The sequence below is a fragment of the Zosterops lateralis genome (assembly GCF_965231275.1).
Source record: "Zosterops lateralis genome assembly, chromosome: 2".
NCBI lineage: Eukaryota > Metazoa > Chordata > Aves > Passeriformes > Zosteropidae > Zosterops > Zosterops lateralis.
Window position 1 is genome coordinate 1,727,317 of NC_139763.1, and position 19,548 is coordinate 1,746,864.

The window sequence follows — 19,548 nt, forward strand, 5'->3', positions numbered from 1 at the left end:
AAATAATGGTCCGAAATATGGAAATTGGTCTAAAATACAGAAATGGGTCTGAAATATATAGAAATGTGTCTGAAATATAGAAATGGGTCTAAACTGTGATTTTTTAAACACCTGAAATGTCCCCAAGTGCCACATCCAGAAAAATATGGTGTGAAATATGGGAATTGGTCTAAAATATGGAAATAGGTCTAAAATATATAGAAATAGGGCTAAAATATATAGAAATAGGTCTAAAAATATGATTTTTAAACACCTGAAATGTCCTCAAGTGCCACATCAAGAAAAAATATGGTGTGAAATATGGGAATTGGCCTAAAATATAGAAATGGGTCTAAAATATGGAAATAGGTCTAAAATACAGAAATAGGTCTATAATATATAGAAATAGGTCTAAAATATGATTTTTAAACACCTGAAATGTCCCCAAGTGCCACATCCAGAAAAATACGGGCTGAAATATGGAAATTGGGATAAAATACAGAAATAGGTCTAAAATATAGAAATGGGTCTAAAATATAGAAATTGGTCTAAAATATATAGAAATTGGTCTGAAATATAGAAATAAACCTAAAATGTGATTTTTTAAACACCTGAAATGTCCCCAAGTGCCACATCCAGAAAAATATGGTGTGAAATGTGGAAATTGGGATAAAATATGGAAATAGGTCTAAAATATATAGAAATAGGTCTAAAATATGATTTTTAAACACCTGAAATGTCCTCAAGTGCCACATCCAGAAAAATATGGTGTGAAATATGGAAATTGGGATAAAATATGGAAATAGGTCTGAAATATATAGAAATAGGTCTGAAATATAGAAATAAATCTAAAATGTGATTTTTAAACACCTGAAATGCCCCCAAGTGCCACATCCAGAAAAATATGGGCTGAAATATGGAAACTGGTCTAAAATATGGAAATAGGTCTAAAATATAGAAATTGGTCTAAAATACAGAAATTGGTCTAAAATACAGAAATTGGTCTAAAATGTGATTTTTAAACACCTGAAATGCCCCCAAGTGCCACATCCAGAAAAATATGGTGTGAAATATGGAAATTGGTCTAAAATACAGAAATAGATCTAATATATAGAAATAGGTCTAAAATATAGAAATTGGTCTAAAATATAGAAATTGGTCTAAAATATATAGAAACTGGTCTGAAATATAGAAATAAATCTAAAATGTGATTTTTAAGCACCTGAAATGCCCCCAAGTGCCACATCCAGAAAAATATGGTGTGAAATGTGGAAATTGGGATAAAATACAGAAATTGGTCTGAAATATATAGAAATAGGTCTGAAATGTGATTTTTGAACACCTGAACCTCCAGAACAATCCCAGAGATGGAGAATCCACCACCACAAAAATATTTCCAAAGAATTTAAGGAATTCAACACATTCTAAGGAAAATTATCTCCATCAAAAATCTCTCTGAGCCCTAAAATTCAAGGATTTTGTGAGAAATTCAATTCTTTGTAGGAATTTCTCTTTGTGCTCCTCTTTGCCACCAGCCTTGGAATTTTGGGTGAGAAAGAACCAAATTAAACCCAATAAATATATAGAAATAGGTCTAAAATGTGATTTTTAATCACCTGAAATGTCCCCAAGTGCCACATCCAGAAAAATATGGTGTGAAATATGGAAATTGGTCTAAAATATAGAAATAGGTCTAAACTGTGATTTTTTAAACACCTGAAATGTCCCCAAGTGCCACATCCAGAAAAATATGGGCTGAAATATGGAAATTTTTCTAAAATATAGAAATAGATCTAAAATATATAGAAATAGGGCTAAAATATATAGAAATAGGTCTAAAAATATGATTTTTAAACACCTGAAATGTCCTCAAGTGCCACATCCAGAAAAATATGGTGTGAAATATGGAAATTTGTCTAAAATACAGAAATAGATCTAATATATAGAAATGGGTCTAAAATACAGAAATAGGTCTAAAATATATAGAAATTGGTCTGAAATATAGAAATAAATCTAAAATGTGATTTTTAAGCACCTGAAATGCCCCCAAGTGCCACATCCAGAAAAATATGCTGTGAAATATGGAAATTGGTCTAAAATATAGAAATAGATCTAAAATATATAGAAATAGGTCTGAAATATAGAAATAGGTCTAAAATATATAGAAATAGGTCTGAAATGTGATTTTTAATCACCTGAAATGCCCCCACCAAGTGCCACAAACAGCTCCAGAACAATCCCAGAGATGGAGAATCCACCACCACAAAAATATTCCCAAGGAATTTAAGGAACTCGACCCATTTAAAGAAAATTATCTCCATCAAAAAATCTCTCTGAGCCCTAAAATTCAAGGATTTTATGAGAAATTCAATTCTTTGTAGGAATTCTCTTTGTGCTCCTCTTTGCCACCAGCCTTGGAATTTTGGGTGAGAAAGAACCAAATTAAACCCAATAAATATATAGAAATAGGTCTAAAATGTGATTTTTAATCACCTGAAATGTCCCCAAGTGCCACATCCAGAAAAATATGGTGTGAAATATGGGAATTGGTCTAAAATATGGAAATAGATCTAAAATATAGAAATTGGTCTAAAATATAGAAATTGGTCTAAAATATATAGAAATTGGTCTGAAATATAGAAATAAATCTAAAATATGATTTTTAAACACCTGAAATGTCCTCAAGTGCCACATCCAGAAAAATATGGTGTGAAATGTGGAAATTGGGATAAAATATGGAAATAGGTCTAAAATATATAGAAATAGGTCTGAAATATAGAAATAAATCTAAAATGTGATTTTTAAACACCTGAAATGCTCCCAAGTGCCACATCCAGAAAAATATGGTGTGAAATATGGAAATTGGTCTAAAATATAGAAATAGATCTAAAATATATAGAAATAGGTCTAAAAAATATGATTTTTAAACACCTGAAATGTCCTCAAGTGCCACATCAAGAAAAAATATGGTGTGAAATATGGGAATTGGTCTAAAATATAGAAATGGGTCTAAAATGTGATTTTTAAACACCTGAAATGCCCCCAAGTGCCACATCCAGAAAAATATGGTGTGAAATATGGAAATAGGTCTAAAATATATAGAAATAGGGCTAAAATATATAGAAATGGGTCTGAAATATAGAAATAGGTCTAAAATATATAGAAATAGGTCTGAAATGTGATTTTTAAACACCTGAAATGCCCCCAAGTGCCACAAACAGCTCCAGAACAATCCCAGAGATGGAGAATCCACCACCACAAAAATATTCCCAAGGAATTTAAGGAACTCAACACATTCTAAGGAAAATTATCTCCATTAAAAATCTCTCTTGAGTCCTAAAATTCAAGGATTTTGTGAGAAATTCAATCCTTTGTAGGAATTCTCTTTGTGCTCCTCTTTGCCACCAGCCTTGGAATCTCAGCTGAGAAAGAACCAAATTAAACCCAATAAATATATAGAAATAGGTCTAAAATGTGATTTTTAAACACCTGAAATGCCCCCAAGTGCCACATCCAGAAAAATACGGGCTGAAATATGGAAATTGGTCTAAAATATAGAAATAGATCTAAAATATATAGAAATAGGTCTAAAAAAAATGATTTTTAAACACCTGAAATGTCCCCAAGTGCCACATCCAGAAAAATATGGTGTGAAATATGGAAATTGGGATAAAATATAGAAATAGGTCTAAAATATATAGAAATAGGTCTGAAATGTGATTTTTAAACACCTGAAATGCCCCCAAGTGCCACAAACAGCTCCAGAACAATCCCAGAGATGGAGAATCCACCACCACAAAAATATTTCCAAAGTATTTAAGGAACTCAACACATTCTAAGGAAAATGATCTCCATCAAAAAATCTCTCTTGAGTCCTAAAATTCAAGGATTTTGTGAGAAATTCAATCCTTTGTAGGAATTCTCTTTGTGCTCCTCTTTGCCACCAGCCTTGGAATCTCAGGTGAGAAAGAACCAAATTAAACCCAATAAATATATAGAAATAGGTCTAAAATGTGATTTTTTAAACACCTGAAATGTCCCCAAGTGCCACATCCAGAAAAATATGGTGTGAAATATAGAAATTGGTCTAAAATATGGAAATAGGTCTAAAATATAGAAATTGGTCTAAAATATATAGAAATTGGTCTAAAATATGATTTTTAAACACCTGAAATGTCCCCAAGTGCCACATCAAGAAAAAATATGGTGTGAAATATGGGAATTGGTCTAAAATATATAGAAATAGGGCTAAAATATATAGAAATAGGTCTAAAAATATGATTTTTAAACACCTGAAATGTCCTCAAGTGCCACATCCAGAAAAATATGGGCTGAAATATGGAAATTGGGATAAAATATAGAAATAGGTCTAAAATATATAGAAATAGGTCTGAAATATAGAAATAAATCTAAAATGTGATTTTTAAACACCTGAAATGCCCCCAAGTGCCACAAACAGCTCCAGAACAATCCCAGAGATGGAGAATCCACCACCACAAAAATATTCCCAAGGAATTTAAGGAACTCAACACATTCTAAAGAAAATGATCTCCATCAAAAAATCTCTCTGAGCCCTAAAATTCAAGGATTTTATGAGAAATTCAATTCTTTGTAGGAATTCTCTTTGTGCTCCTCTTTGCCACCAGCCTTGGAATCTCAGGTGAGAAAGAACCAAATTAAACCCAATAAATATATAGAAATGGGTCTAAAATGTGATTTTTAATCACCTGAAATGCCCCCAAGTGCCACATCCAGAAAAATATGGTGTGAAATATAGAAATTGGTCTAAAATACGGAAATAGGTCTAAAATATATAGAAATGGGTCTAAAATATAGAAATGGGTCTAAAATGTGATTTTTAAACACCTGAAATGTCCCCAAGTGCCACATCCAGAAAAATATGGTGTGAAATATGGAAATTTTTCTAAAATATAGAAATGGGTCTAAAATATATAGAAATGGGTCTGAAATATAGAAATAGGTCTAAAATATATAGAAATAGGTCTGAAATATAGAAATAAATCTAAAATGTGATTTTTAAACACCTGAAATGCCCCCAAGTGCCACAAACAGCTCCAGAACAATCCCAGAGATGGAGAATCCACCACCACAAAAATATTCCCAAGGAATTTAAGGAACTCAACACATTCTAAAGAAAATGATCTCCATCAAAAAATCTCTCTGAGCCCTAAAATTCAAGGATTTTATGAGAAATTCAATTCTTTGTAGGAATTCTCTTTGTGCTCCTCTTTGCCACCAGCCTTGGAATCTCAGGTGAGAAAGAACCAAATTAAACCCAATAAATATATAGAAATGGGTCTAAAATGTGATTTTTAATCACCTGAAATGCCCCCAAGTGCCACATCCAGAAAAATATGGTGTGAAATATAGAAATTGGTCTAAAATACGGAAATAGGTCTAAAATATATAGAAATGGGTCTAAAATATAGAAATGGGTCTAAAATGTGATTTTTAAACACCTGAAATGTCCCCAAGTGCCACATCCAGAAAAATATGGTGTGAAATATGGAAATTTTTCTAAAATATAGAAATGGGTCTAAAATATATAGAAATGGGTCTGAAATATAGAAATAGGTCTAAAATATATAGAAATAGGTCTGAAATATAGAAATAAATCTAAAATGTAATTTTTAAACACCTGAAATGTCCTCAAGTGCCACATCCAGAAAAATATGGTGTGAAATATGGAAATTTTTCTAAAATATAGAAATAGGTCTAAAATATATAGAAATAGGTCTAAAATATGATTTTTAAACACCTGAAATGTCCCCAAGTGCCACATCCAGAAAAATATGGTGTGAAATATGGAAATTTTTCTAAAATATAGAAATAGATCTAAAATACATAGAAATAGGGCTAAAATATATAGAAATAGGTCTAAAAATATGATTTTTAAACACCTGAAATGTCCTCAAGTGCCACATCCAGAAAAATATGGTGTGAAATGTGGAAATTGGGATAAAATATGGAAATAGATCTAATATATAGAAATGGGTCTAAAATACAGAAATAGGTCTAAAATATATAGAAATTGGTCTAAAATATATAGAAATTGGTCTGAAATATAGAAATAAATCTAAAATGTGATTTTTAAACACCTGAAATGTCCCCAAGTGCCACATCCAGAAAAATATGGTGTGAAATATGGAAATTGGGATAAAATATAGAAATAGGTCTAAAATATATAGAAATAGGTCTGAAATGTGATTTTTAAACACCTGAAATGCCCCCAAGTGCCACAAACAGCTCCAGAACAATCCCAGAGATGGAGAATCCACCACCACAAAAATATTTCCAAAGTATTTAAGGAACTCAACACATTCTAAGGAAAATGATCTCCATCAAAAAATCTCTCTTGAGTCCTAAAATTCAAGGATTTTGTGAGAAATTCAATCCTTTGTAGGAATTCTCTTTGTGCTCCTCTTTGCCACCAGCCTTGGAATCTCAGGTGAGAAAGAACCAAATTAAACCCAATAAATATATAGAAATAGGTCTGAAATGTGATTTTTAATCACCTGAAATGCCCCCAAGTGCCACATCCAGAAAAATATGGTGTGAAATATGGAAATTGGTCTAAAATACGGAAATAGGTCTAAAATATATAGAAATGGGTCTAAAATATAGAAATAGGTCTAAAATGTGATTTTTAATCACCTGAAATGTCCCCAAGTGCCACATCCAGAAAAATATGGTGTGAAATATGGAAATTGGTCTAAAATATAGAAATGGGTCTAAAATATATAGAAATGGGTCTGAAATATAGAAATAGGTCTAAAATATATAGAAATAGGTCTAAAAATATGATTTTTAAACACCTGAAATGCCCTCAAGTGCCACATCCAGAAAAATATGGTGTGAAATATGGAAATTGGTCTAAAATATGGAAATAGGTCTAAAATATATAGAAATTGGTCTAAAATATATAGAAATGGGTCTGAAATGTGATTTTTAAACACCTGAAATGCCCCCAAGTGCCACAAACACCTCCAGAACAATCCCAGAGATGGAGAATCCACCACCACAAAAATATTTCCAAAGTATTTAAGGAACTCAACACATTCTAAAGAAAATGATCTCCATCAAAAAATCTCTCTTGAGTCCTAAAATTCAAGGATTTTGTGAGAAATTCAATCTTTTGTAGGAATTCTCTTTGCCACTGCTCAAACTAAAGGTGCTCACAGTGAAGAGGAGGAAATACCTGGGTAAAAACCTCCTCAGCAAGAGGCAAAAATGAAATTATTTCATTATTTAGCCCTCCTTTGAGTGTGCCAGAATTGGGAAATTCAGCAGGGAATTGTGGCCCAGCCCTTGGGATAATTCTGCTGAATTTGGTTTGGATTTGACAGCACAAATTCCATTAAAAAAAAACCCATCCTGAGTGTCCTTTACTGACATAAAACTGCTCCTAAAAATGGAATATCACATGAAAAGGGTGGAAAAAAATATAAAAGACCTAATTGGAAAATTAGCTACTGACACCTTTTCTTAAATGAATGAGTGCACAGGAAGACAGAGTTAAAAATAAAATTTCTCTGTGTGTTGGGTGAAGAAAAATCACAATTTCCTCAAGCACAGAGTGAACACTGAAAGCACCAAAAGCTGCAGATTTGATGTAAAAAATAATTCAGAAAAAAAATCTAAATTTTCCCAAGGTAATTTGCCAACTGGAAATTCAGAAAAAGGGTTTTATTTGAGGGGATTTCTTGTGCTTCAACCATTTAAAAACTGATTTTTCAACTGGGATTATCAACACCTCAAGAAAAAAAATTTAAAAAAAAATTTAAAAAAATTTAAAAAATTTTAAAAATTTTTAAAAATAAAAATAATTTAAAAAAACACATTTTCTGGCAGATTTTGGGACTGCTATTAAAAAACTGCTCATGAAATATTTTTATTTTATTTTTTCTGAGAATAAACTGTCATTTAGCAGAACTATAACCTGGATAAGAAGGTCTGGTTTTAAGAGACTGATCACAAACCATTTAAAAAACTGATTTTTTAACTGGGATTATCAACACTTCAATAAAAAAAAAAAATGGAAAAAAAAACCTAAAAGAACCCCCCACATTCTCTGGAAGATTTTGAGACTAAAAAACTGGTCATGGAGTATATTTATTTTATTTTTTTAATGAGAATAAACTGTCATTTAGCAGAACTATAACCTGGATAAGGAGTTTTAAGAGACTGATCACAAACCATTATAAAAATCTTTTGATTTCTCAACTGGGATTATCAACACCTCAATAAAAAAAAAATTTTAAAAAATTAAAAAAAAAAAAAAAAATAATAATAATAAAACACATTAAAAAAATTGAAAATGAGGAAGAAGAGGAATATTCAAGCAGCACAAATAATGATTTGGGAAGGGCAGAATAAAAAGAATTTGTCAGTAGCTGTTTTGTCTCACCTTTGATTGGATCAACTCTCCTCAAATAGGGCAATCCAGGATTATTAAGGGGCAAAAAAACCCCCATTTAATTCTAAAGAAAAGGTATTTTAGGAGCGTTAAGTCTGCTGGGAAAAGCAGAATAGAAACAACCCACTGCTCACACCAAAATTCAGAATATTTACAAACATTTGGTGTGAGGATCCCTCTGTCATCACCAAATTCCAAATTTGCTGCACAAATTTGGATATTTTTTTTTTTTTTGTGCACAAGGGGATTTTCTGAAAATTCACCCCCTAATCGAGTCCAAAAAATTGATTTATTTTAAAGTTAATTTGCACTCTGAGAGTGACCACCATCACCTCCCAAAACTTCAATTTCCTTGGAACTGAACCACCAAACACTCTGGAAAACTGGATTCACCACGAGACAATTCAGTTATTTCTCTCATTTTTAATATAACTCTGTATTTCCTAAATCTGAGGGCACCTTTCACACCTCCAAATTCTGGGATAAAAAGCTTTAGGGCCTCGTTCTACTTTCCCACTCTGCACCTTCCTGATATTTGGCAAAGAAAACAAATTAAAAATCCATGTTGTGTTCCTGTAAAAGTCATTTATTTCCAGCTTTTAAAGAGTTATTGGCTCTTGCCAGTTTATATTTTATAAATATATATATATTTATATATATATTATAGTAATTTTATATATTATAGTATATTTTAATATACATTATATATAATATATTATAATATATATTATAAAATATAATATATAGTATATATAATAGATATAAAATATATATTATATTTATAATATATATAATATATTATATATAATAGATATAAATTATATATAATATATAAAAATTATTATATATATTTATAATATATATAATATAATTTAAATATATATTTATATTTTTTTATTATATTTACATTTATAAAACTTTTGAGACTTTTTCTCCCCTTCCTGGAGACAGATATTTATTCAAGTTCAAGACAATTCTGCCATTCTTTACCTCAGAAATGTAATTTCTGCAGTATCTGTACAGGTTGTGTTCCTGTAAAAGTCATTTATTTCCAGCTTTTAAAGAGTTATTGGCTCTGTAACTTTATTAACTGAAGGTAAATGATGTATTTCAGTGCTGAAATTCAATGACCACACACCTGAACTGATTTTTTTATCTATTAAAACTCTGCGTGCTCCTACTGTGTTTATAACTCACCAAGAACCTTCACCTGCCTTATTTTTAAGTTTTGTGTTATTTATAAAACTTTTGAGACTTTTCTTCCCTTCCTGGAGACAGATATTTGTTCAAGTTCAAGACAATTCTGCCATTCTTTACCTTAGAAATGTAATTTCTGCAGTAAATACATTTTATTTGTGAAGACAATACAGTTTTTGCTGAGATTATGAAACTCAATTTGTTTTTCTAGTCCATTCAATTTAATTCAAAACTATTTAAAAAAATGAATCACCTCCTTCAGTATGAAAGGGTTTGACAGCAAAACCAATGACAAAAAAAAAAGCAAGGAAAAATAAAACCACAATATCGAGTGCACCAAACAAAACCTTAAGGACAAAGCTCGGGGTAGGGGCAATCCAGGGATATTTTATTTCACACAGAGTTTCACCCTGGCCTATAAGGGATCAGGAATCAAAGGAATCCAGGTAAAATTGCTGTTCAAAGTCCAAAAATCATGGAATTACCGAGGTTGGAAAAGCCTTTCCAGATCAAACTGTGCCCAATCCCCACCTTGTCCCCAAGTGCCACCTCCAGGTGACACCTCCAGGGATGGGCACTCCAAACCTCCCTTTCTGTGGATTTTTAATCTTTTTTTTCTTTGTGTTAGAGCTGGGATTAACACTCAGGAGTCACAGTTTCCTGTTTGGATTCAGTGTTTGTTAATTCTGATCCACAGCACAGTCTCACAAGCTGTGAGCTCTAACAAACAAGGCAGAAAATGGAGCTGTCTCTAAACTATTTCTATTTATTTACGCACTATTTACCCAATAACAAGAATGACACCTGTATTATTTATACTTTTGACCCAATAATTGACCACCCAAGGTCTGCAATGGGGGCCTTTTTCACCCAATTAGAAGAAAATACCCAAAGCCATGAAGAAGGACTTGGACAACGCCCTGAATCCTCCAGACTGCCCCATATATATTACTCTATACTAAACCCTTGAAATCTCAGTTTTTCATCCTCTGAGATCACACAACACTATTCAAACTCCACAACCCCAGTGCTGTCACTCAATTTTGGGAACCTTTTCCACAGCCTCAAGTCAAACGAGGTGTTTGCTTGAGGGTCAGTCCCTGTTAGGACAGAAAATCTGAAATTCTCAGTGAACAACAGCCTTTCCATGGGGAAATTCCTGCTGTCCCTGTTCCCTGGGACAGATCCCAGCTCCCACCTCCCAGCTCCATCCACACAATCCAGCACTAAAGGGTCACTCCAGGATTTTCTCTCAGCCCTTTTCCTGCTCTCAGTTGTCACCACAGAACTGCAGAATTTCATCCATTGGAGCCTGAGGCCACACAAGAATGAAAAGAAATTCCAGGTATTGAGGTTTCCAGACACACTTGAGTGTTGCTCTTTTCATCCCAGAACAGGATCTTCATCCCAAGGGATGAGAGATTTTCCCACTCTGTGAGGGGAAAAAAATATTTCCAATCTCCACTTTGAGCCTCCCCTGGTGCAATTTGAGGCCGTTCCCTCTCCTCCTGTCCCTGTCCCCTCCTGGCAGGGACTTGTGCAGAGCCACAAGGTCCCCCCTGAGCCTCCTTTTCTCCAGGCTCAGCCCCTTCCCAGCTCCCTCAGCCCCTCCTGGGGCTCCAGACCCTTCCCCAGCTCCCTCAGCCCCTCCTGGGGCTCCAGACCCTTCCCCAGCTCCCTCAGCCCCTCCTGGGGCTCCAGACCCTTCCCCAGCTCCCTCAGCCCCTCCTGGGGCTCCAGACCCTTCCCCAGCTCCCTCAGCCCCTCCTGGGGCTCCAGACCCTTCCCCAGCTCATTCCAGAATCCCTGAGGTTGGAAAAGCCCTCCCAGAACATCCCAGCTGTGCCCACCTTGTCCCCAGCCCAGAGCTCTGAGTGACCACCCGGGACACAAAAGCCTGGCACAAACACCCAGGGATGGGTTTCCCTCATTGTGAAATGTCTCCTTCCCTTTCCATGGAATCCCTGAGGCTGGAAAAGCCCTCCCAGGTCAAGGAGCCCAACCTGTGCCCACGTTGTCACCCTGAGTGCCACCTCCAGGTGACACCCCCAGGGATGGGCACTCCAAAGCTCCCTAGGCAGCCCCTGCCAAGGCCTGAGCCCCCTTTCCATGGGGAAATTCCTGCTGCTGGCCAAGCTGAGCCTCCCCTGGCCCAGCCCGAGCTGCTGTCCCCGTTCCCGGAGCAGATCCCGGCCCTCCCCGGCTCCACCCTCCGCTCCGGGAGCCGGGACCGGGCTCGGCTCAGCCGGGACAAAACCCCGAGGGGACGGAGCCACAGCCTCGCCCCTTCATTCCCCCCTTTCCTCGACATTCCCGAGGGCAGAAGCGGCCGCAGAGAACCGAGACAACCCCTCGCTGTCCCCTCCCGGCCCCCGGCGCGGCTCACCCGGTACGGGCCGTCCTGGAAGACGCGCGGGTCCAGGTTACAGGCGATGGTGGCCGTGGGGAGATCCCGCAGCGCCACCGCCTCCATCTCGCGGTCAACAAAGCTCCACTCCGCGTCTGTTTCTTCTTCTTCTTCCTCCTCGCCTTCCTCCTCGTCCTCCCCGGGCGGCGGCGGCGGCGGGAGCGGCGGCTCCTCCATGGCCGGAGCCGAGCGGAGGCGGCGGCGTCGTTCAGGCGGCTTCTCCCACCCCCCGCCCGCCATCTTGTTTCCTGAGCCGCCCGCCCTGCAGCAGCCAATAGGAAGACGCCGCCCCGCCCACCCCGAGTCGCGTCAGCCAATCGGAAGTAGCCGCCCCGCCCACCCCGCGCCGCATCAGCCAATAGGAAGCCGCGGCTGGCGCGGCAACAGGTAGTGGGTGAGGTGGTGTCCGCCATGTTGGGTGAGGGCAGCGCCGTGGGGGAGCGGCGTCGATCCAACAAAAAATAAACTATAAATACGATAAATATACTATATTTATCATCTGTACTGTGTATATAATATAAACTGTACATGTAATACACGCACGCACTATGTATATATGCTAGATATTAAAATTTAGCGTCTGTAATACACCATATATATACCCTATAGTGTACCAAATATATTTATCTATTTATATATTATATGTAATAGTGTACTAAATATATTGTATATTTATATATTATATATAACAATATATATATATCCTACGTATTATATGCTGTATGTGTACCTAATATACAGAATATAGTATATAACAAGTGCTTTATGTAATAATGTACTAATATGTATAACATACAGAATATATATAATACATATAAAATACGCTATTTATAATAATGTACAGTGTATATATATATATAAATTAATGTTTATGTAATGTTTTATTATTTCTAGAGAGAAAAGCAGGAGCTCCATGTCCCATCCCTGGAAGTTTTCAGTGTTTGATGGAGCTCGGAGTGACCTGTTCTAGAATATAAATACTAAATATTTATATCAAAATACCAGATAAATATAAAAAATTCCTCACTCCAGGACCTCCAAGTCAGCTGAAATTTGCCCCTGTGTGTGTTGTAATTCTCATATCTTTGGGGACAAGCTGACCTACCTTTGTCTCACCTAAGAGACCCAGAGAAATATTTTATATATTTTTTTACATTTATATACATTCTATTTTTAATATTTAATTGTATCCGTGCCTGTATTCATATAAAATATTTTCTCTAATATTTTGCTTGCATTTATATTTATTTTTATATATTTATTTTTATATATTTATACTTATTTTTAAATATTTATTTTTATACCACCTTCCTGAGAAAGACCCAAGAAGGAGCTTCAAAGGTCACAGAGTTGTTTTTTTTTATTAAATTATTGTGATATTTAATTGTATCCGTGCCTGTATCCATATAAAATATTTTCTCTAATATTATATATAATTATATATAATATAATTTATAAATATTATATATAAATATAATATATTTATATATTTATTTTTATACCACCTTCCAGAGAAAGACCCAAGAAGGAGCTTCAAAGGTCACAGAGGTTTTTTTTTATTAAATTATTGTGATATTTAATTGTATTTGTGCCTCTATTCCATATAAAATATTTTATCTAATATTATATATAAGTATATATAATATAATTTTTATATATTATAGATAAATATATTTATATATTTATTTTTATACCACCTTCCAGAGAAAGGCCCAAGAAGGAGCTCCAGAGAGTTTTAAAATTAAATTATTGTGATATTTAGTTGTATCTGTGTTTGTATCCACATAAAATATTTTCTCTAATATTATGTATAATTATATATAATATAATTTTTATATACAATATATAAATATATTTATATATATATTTTTTTATACCACCTTCCAGTGAAAGGCCCAAGAAGGAGCTTCAGAGAGTTTTAAAATTAAATTATTGTGATATTTGTTTCTGTGCCTGTGTCCATATAAAATATTTTCTCTAGTATTATATATAATTATATATAATATAATTTACAAATATTATATATAAATATAATATGTTTATATATTTATTTTATACCACCTTCCAGAGAAAGGCCCGAGAAGGAGCTTCAGAGAGTTTTTAAATTAAATTATTGTTATATTCACCCATCTCCAAACATCCCACACCAAATTTCTTCAGATTCTCTACTCACTTTTGGAACCATTTAAATCTTTTTCAGAGGAATAAGATAAATCCAGGGTGTTTTTTATGATCATTTTTTCCAGGTGACATAAATTTTCACCTTCTCAGATCAAGACAAAATGTCTCTTAAAATAAAAGTGATTTTTCTGAGCCACCCCAAAGTGTTTAATGATAAATCCAGCCAAAATAAAACCATTTTAAACCACATTTTTATGCTTTTTATGCTTCTTGACATGACATTTTCCTCTCTTGAGGAGCATCTCTGGATTTTCTGCATCATTCCAACCCCTTGTGCAAATTCCACCTGAGCAATCCTAAATGAAATCTGTTTTTCCATAGAATTTAAAATAAAAATAAATAAAAATCCAGCAATAAATTCTTGTCCCTGCAGCCTGGCAGGAAAACCACTGGGAAATATTAATTTTTAACTGCTGCTGATGGTACTAGGTGGTTATTACAATCCAGGTGTCACATTTGAAGGGAGAAAATATATTTATTAATGATATTTTCTGTCATTAATTGAGGTTAAAGGTCGTCTGGGATCGTTCTCAGCAAACCCTGCGGGGCTTCAAAGTTTTAAGCGTTAATTTAATCACAAACGTCAGAAAAAAATAAAAATAATAAAAAATTAAACTTGAATCTCCCTAATCTGAGGATTTAATTGTTCATATTTTCTTTTTCCATAGGAAGGAAACGCTTTTGAGTGGAAGAGGCGGCGAGAGAAGGAAAAATAAATGGATTTTCTTTGCAATGTTTGAGCCAATCGTTGGCTGTAAGTGAGGGGGATTAAGGGGAATGATTTACCCGCAGGAAAAGCTGAGCGATGCCTGGAAAAAAGCCAGGGGAATGTTCCCAGCACAGACATCACCATCTAGTGGTACAAAAAACCTCCAGGGATTCCTGGAGAGGGGGATTTTTATGGTAGGGATCTGCCTCCAAAAAAAAATCCAAAAATCTGCGTTTCTCAAGGGAAAAGTAGCTGGGAAAAATAAAATGAAATAAAATTAAATAAAATGAAATAAAATATAAAATATAGTATAATATAATGTAATATAGTATATAAAATATAATATTAAAAATAACATATAAAACAAAATATAAAGTAACATATAAAATAAAATAAAATATAAAATAAAATATAAAATAAAAATATAAAATATAAAATAAAATAACATATAAAATAAAATATAAAATATAAAATAAAATATAAAATATAAAATAAAATATAATATAACATAGAATATAAAATATAATATTAAAAATATATAAAATAACATATAAAATATAAAATAAAATATAATATAACACAAAATATAAAATATAATATTAAAAATAACATATAAAATAAAATATAAAATAACATATAAAATATAAAATAAAGTAAAAAATAAAAAATGAAATAAAATAAATAAAATATAAAATAAAATATAAAAATATAAAAAATAAAATAAAATAACATATAGAATAAAATATAAAATATAAAATAAAATAAAATATAATATTAAAAATAACATAAAATAAAATATAGAATAAAATATAAAAATATAAAAATATAAAATATAAAATAAAGTAACATATAAAATAAAATATAAAATAAAATAACATATAAAATATAACATATAAAATATAAAATATAATAAAAAATAAAATAAAATAATAAAAAATAAAATATATTGAGTTATAACTAAACAGAGAAAGAATAAACATCACAGAATCCCAGAATTACCAAAGTGGGAAGAGACCTTTAGGACGATCCAGCAGCACCAGCATCACCCCAAACTCTGTCCCCAAGGACCACCCTGTCCCCCTGACCCCTTTTTCCATGGAATTATTTTCTAAAATCCAACCTGAACCCTTGGCTTGTGCTCCTACAGACATTTTCCTTTAAGAGCCAAAATCATGAGAGATTTTCAGCCAATACAGCTGGAAATAGTGAATGTGAATGGTGAATTCCTGGGATGCTGTTAGTAAAAACACCAGCAAATATTAAAAAGTGATCTATTAAAGAAATAAATAAATAAAAAATGAAACCTGTGTTGTTTTAAGATGAACATTTTCCGTGGGGGGTTTGGACCAGGTGTGAAACCACTTTTAGGAGCTTTAAGAGAAAAAAAAAAAAAAAAAAAACAAAAAAAAAAAAAAAAAAACCCACTCCTGAGATGTTTTCAGGGCTGGATCTGCTCAGCTGAGCAAAAAGAATGGTGAGGAGAGGCTCCAGCTAAATGTGGAGCACCGGGAGGGTTTTTGTCACAAAACAAGAACAAACAACTCCAGTCATTAAACAGATTTAAGCAAGAAATTAAAAAAAAAAAACTTTAACAACGTTTAACATCAGGATAAGCTGTTAAATGAGGTTAGGGATTTCCTTTAGGTCTGTTTTCTTTTGGAGGGCACCTGCTTTGCTCAAAGTAAAGTTAAACTGAAGTATTTAATATTAATTAATTGATTATCATATTAATTCTTTATTATAAATAATTATTAATATTTATTTATAGCTAATATGTACTCTATATATTATTTTATATAATGTATTATGTAATATATAATTGAATAAATATAATTTAATAATTATTATATATTATATAATTATATTATACTTTAATAACATATATTTATATATAATATATAATATATAATATATAATATATAATATATAATTGATATTAATTATTAATAACTAAATATTTTGGGTGCTTTATAAACTCACTTTAAATGTCTGGCTTGTGTTGGAGAAGCTCAGAGCTCTGTCTGTGTTGAGGGGAACAATCTGTCTGAGAAATGAGCCCAGAGGAGCTGCTTGGCCCATGAAAAACACCTCAAAAAGGTAAATGGGAGAGTTTGCTGATTTTTTTAGTGAAATATCCCAGGAAATGAGGCTCTCAGGAGGGATTGCAGCACACAGGAGGCAGAGCCCTGTGAAGGAGCCACTGACAGGAAAGGTCAAAGGGAAAAGCAGGATTGTCCCAGGGCAAGAAAGAATCACAGATCATGGAATGGTTTGGGATGGAAGGGACCTTAAAATTCAACCTGATCCATGGCAGGGACACCTCCCACTGTCCCCAATGTCCAACCTGGCCTTGGGCACTGCCAGGGATCCAGGGGCAGCCACAGCAAATCTGGGAATTCCATCCCAGCCCCTCCCCACCCTCCCAGGGAAGGATTTTTTCCCAACATCCCACCTAAACTTGTCATTTTTCACTTTGAGGCCATTCCCTGTGTCCTGTCCCTTTGGCCCTTGGGAATTGTCTCTCTCCAGGTTTCCTGGGGCTCCTTCAGGCCCTGCAAGGCCACCCTGAGCTCAGCCCAAAGCTTCTCCTGTCCAGGCTGAACAATCCCAGCTGTGCCAGCCTTTCCTCCCAGCAGAGCTGCTCCATCCCTCTGCTCATCCTGGAGCCTCCTCTGGGCTCTCTCCTGCAGCTCCACGTCCTCCCTGGGCTGGGCCCCAGGGCTGGGGCAGCTCTGCAGGTGGGGCCTCACCTGGGGGGGCACAGGGGACAATCCCAATCCCTTTCCTCATCCCAATCCCTTTCCTCATCCCAATCCCTTTCCTCATCCCAATCCCTTTCCTGATCCCCACATTTCTGGCTGTGAACTGTGCCCAGGGCAGGGTTGGAGATCAGATCCCCCAGATCCTTCCCCAGTCCCTGCTCATCCCTGGGATTGTCCCAAACCAGGAGCAGCCCCTGGCACTGAGATTTGTGGAACTCCCCAAGATCCTGTGGGTCTCTTCTAATGAAAGATGGAAATAAAACACCAATAAACAAAACCAGCACAGTAGAGTTCAGGTTTTGCTTCTCTGCTATTGGGAGGAGGCTGGGAAGGGAGGCTGAGGCTGTTGGGGAGGGTTGGGAGAGGCAGAAAACTCCTGTCCCTGACCCAGCTCAGCAGATTTGTTGGGTGCCATCAGCCCAATCTCCTCTCTCTCACTGGGATCTCCCTCCTCCTGTGGCTTGTTCTGCTCCTTCCCAATCCCAGGAGCTGGGAAGCAGCTCTGGAATTCCTTTCCCTCACTCCCCAAAGTGCTGGGACAAGCTGCACTCCCCTGAGGTCGCTGCCACCCTTAGATGCCACCCCAGATCTCCAGGATCTGTTTCCATCCCAGGTTATTTATCCTGCTCCTCTTCCTGATTTTCCAACTCTGCCCAGGTAAATTGGCTTCTAAATGAGGTAGGAAAGAGAAATAACAGGAGAGGGAAAAGCTTTTTTTTTTTTTTTTTTTTTTTTTTTTAAATTAATTAATTCAGAGTAATCAGTAACAGCCCCAGTTACTGATTTACAGCAGGGCTCGGTCACAAGTGCTGTGGAACAAACGGGTTTGTCCGGCAAGAGCTGCTGAAAGGAAATAATAAAAATAAATATAACAAAGTTTCAGTAAAAGTTCTGTCCAAGCTATTAGGAGACAGAGGACGGTTGGAGTCCTAAGCCTGGGAAAAGGAAAAATGGTTTAAAAGGAAAGAAAAAGAGGGGAAATGGAAAAGTAAAAGAAGAAAAGGGAAGAAAAGAAATATTTCAAAGAGAAAAAGGACGAATAAAAAGAAAGAAAAAGGGAAAGAAAATGAAAGAGAAAAGGAAAGAGAGAAAGAAAGAAAGAAAGAAAGAAAGAAAGAAAGAAAGAAAGAAAGAAAGAAAGAAAGAAAGAAAGAAAGAAAGGAAAAGGAGATAGAAAAATAGAGAAAGAGAAAAAGAAAAATTAAAAAAGAAAAGGAAAAAGGAAAAAAAGGAAAAGGAAAAGGAAAAGGAAAGCAAAAGAAAAAGAAAAAAAAGACAAGAAAGAGAAAGGGAAAGGAAAAGAAAAACGAGAAGGACAAAAAGAGAAACAAAAAAGGAGGAAAAGAGAAAGAGAATGAAAAAGAAGAGAAAGAAACAAAAAATAAATAAATAAAAAGGAGATAAAGAAAAAATAAAGAGAAAAATAAAATTTAAAAGGAAAAATAAAAAGAAAGGGAGAAGGGAAAAGGAGAGGATTGTAGCATAACCTGCAATAAAATAAAATAAAATAAAATAAAATAAAATAAAATAAAATGCCATTATGAAAAAGAAAAATTCTCATTGCACCTCTTGATTGCACATGCAACATCAATATCAGCAACTCAAATATTTATATTGCTGCTTTAAAATATTCCAGCTTTTATTCCCAAATCCAGAATTATCACAAATTGACTGAGGTGGGAAGAGCCCTTTGGGATGATCCATCCCCCCTGTAACCCCAGCACCTCCAGCATCACCCCTGCACCATGTCCACAAATAGTTCTTAAAAAAGCCACATTAAACTTAAAAAGTTCCCTGAGTTTTACAAAGAAGAATTGAAATAAAAGCCAAGATCAAGTGGAAATGGTGCAGAATGGAGGGGGAAAAAATTAAACGC

General features: G+C 34.7%; 1 protein-coding gene across 1 annotated transcript in view; it reads right to left on the reverse strand.

The window, feature by feature from the left end:
- The window catches only part of RCAN1 (regulator of calcineurin 1), a 53,035-nt gene extending 40,807 nt beyond the window's left edge, over positions 1 to 12,228 (reverse strand). Inside the window, exon 1 of the mRNA XM_083884347.1 lies at positions 12,000 to 12,228. Within this exon, the coding sequence (XP_083740473.1) occupies positions 12,000 to 12,197 (198 nt within the window). The 5' untranslated portion in view covers positions 12,198 to 12,228. The remainder of the gene's footprint in view (positions 1 to 11,999) is intronic.
- Between the last annotated feature and the right edge of the window lie 7,320 nt (positions 12,229 to 19,548).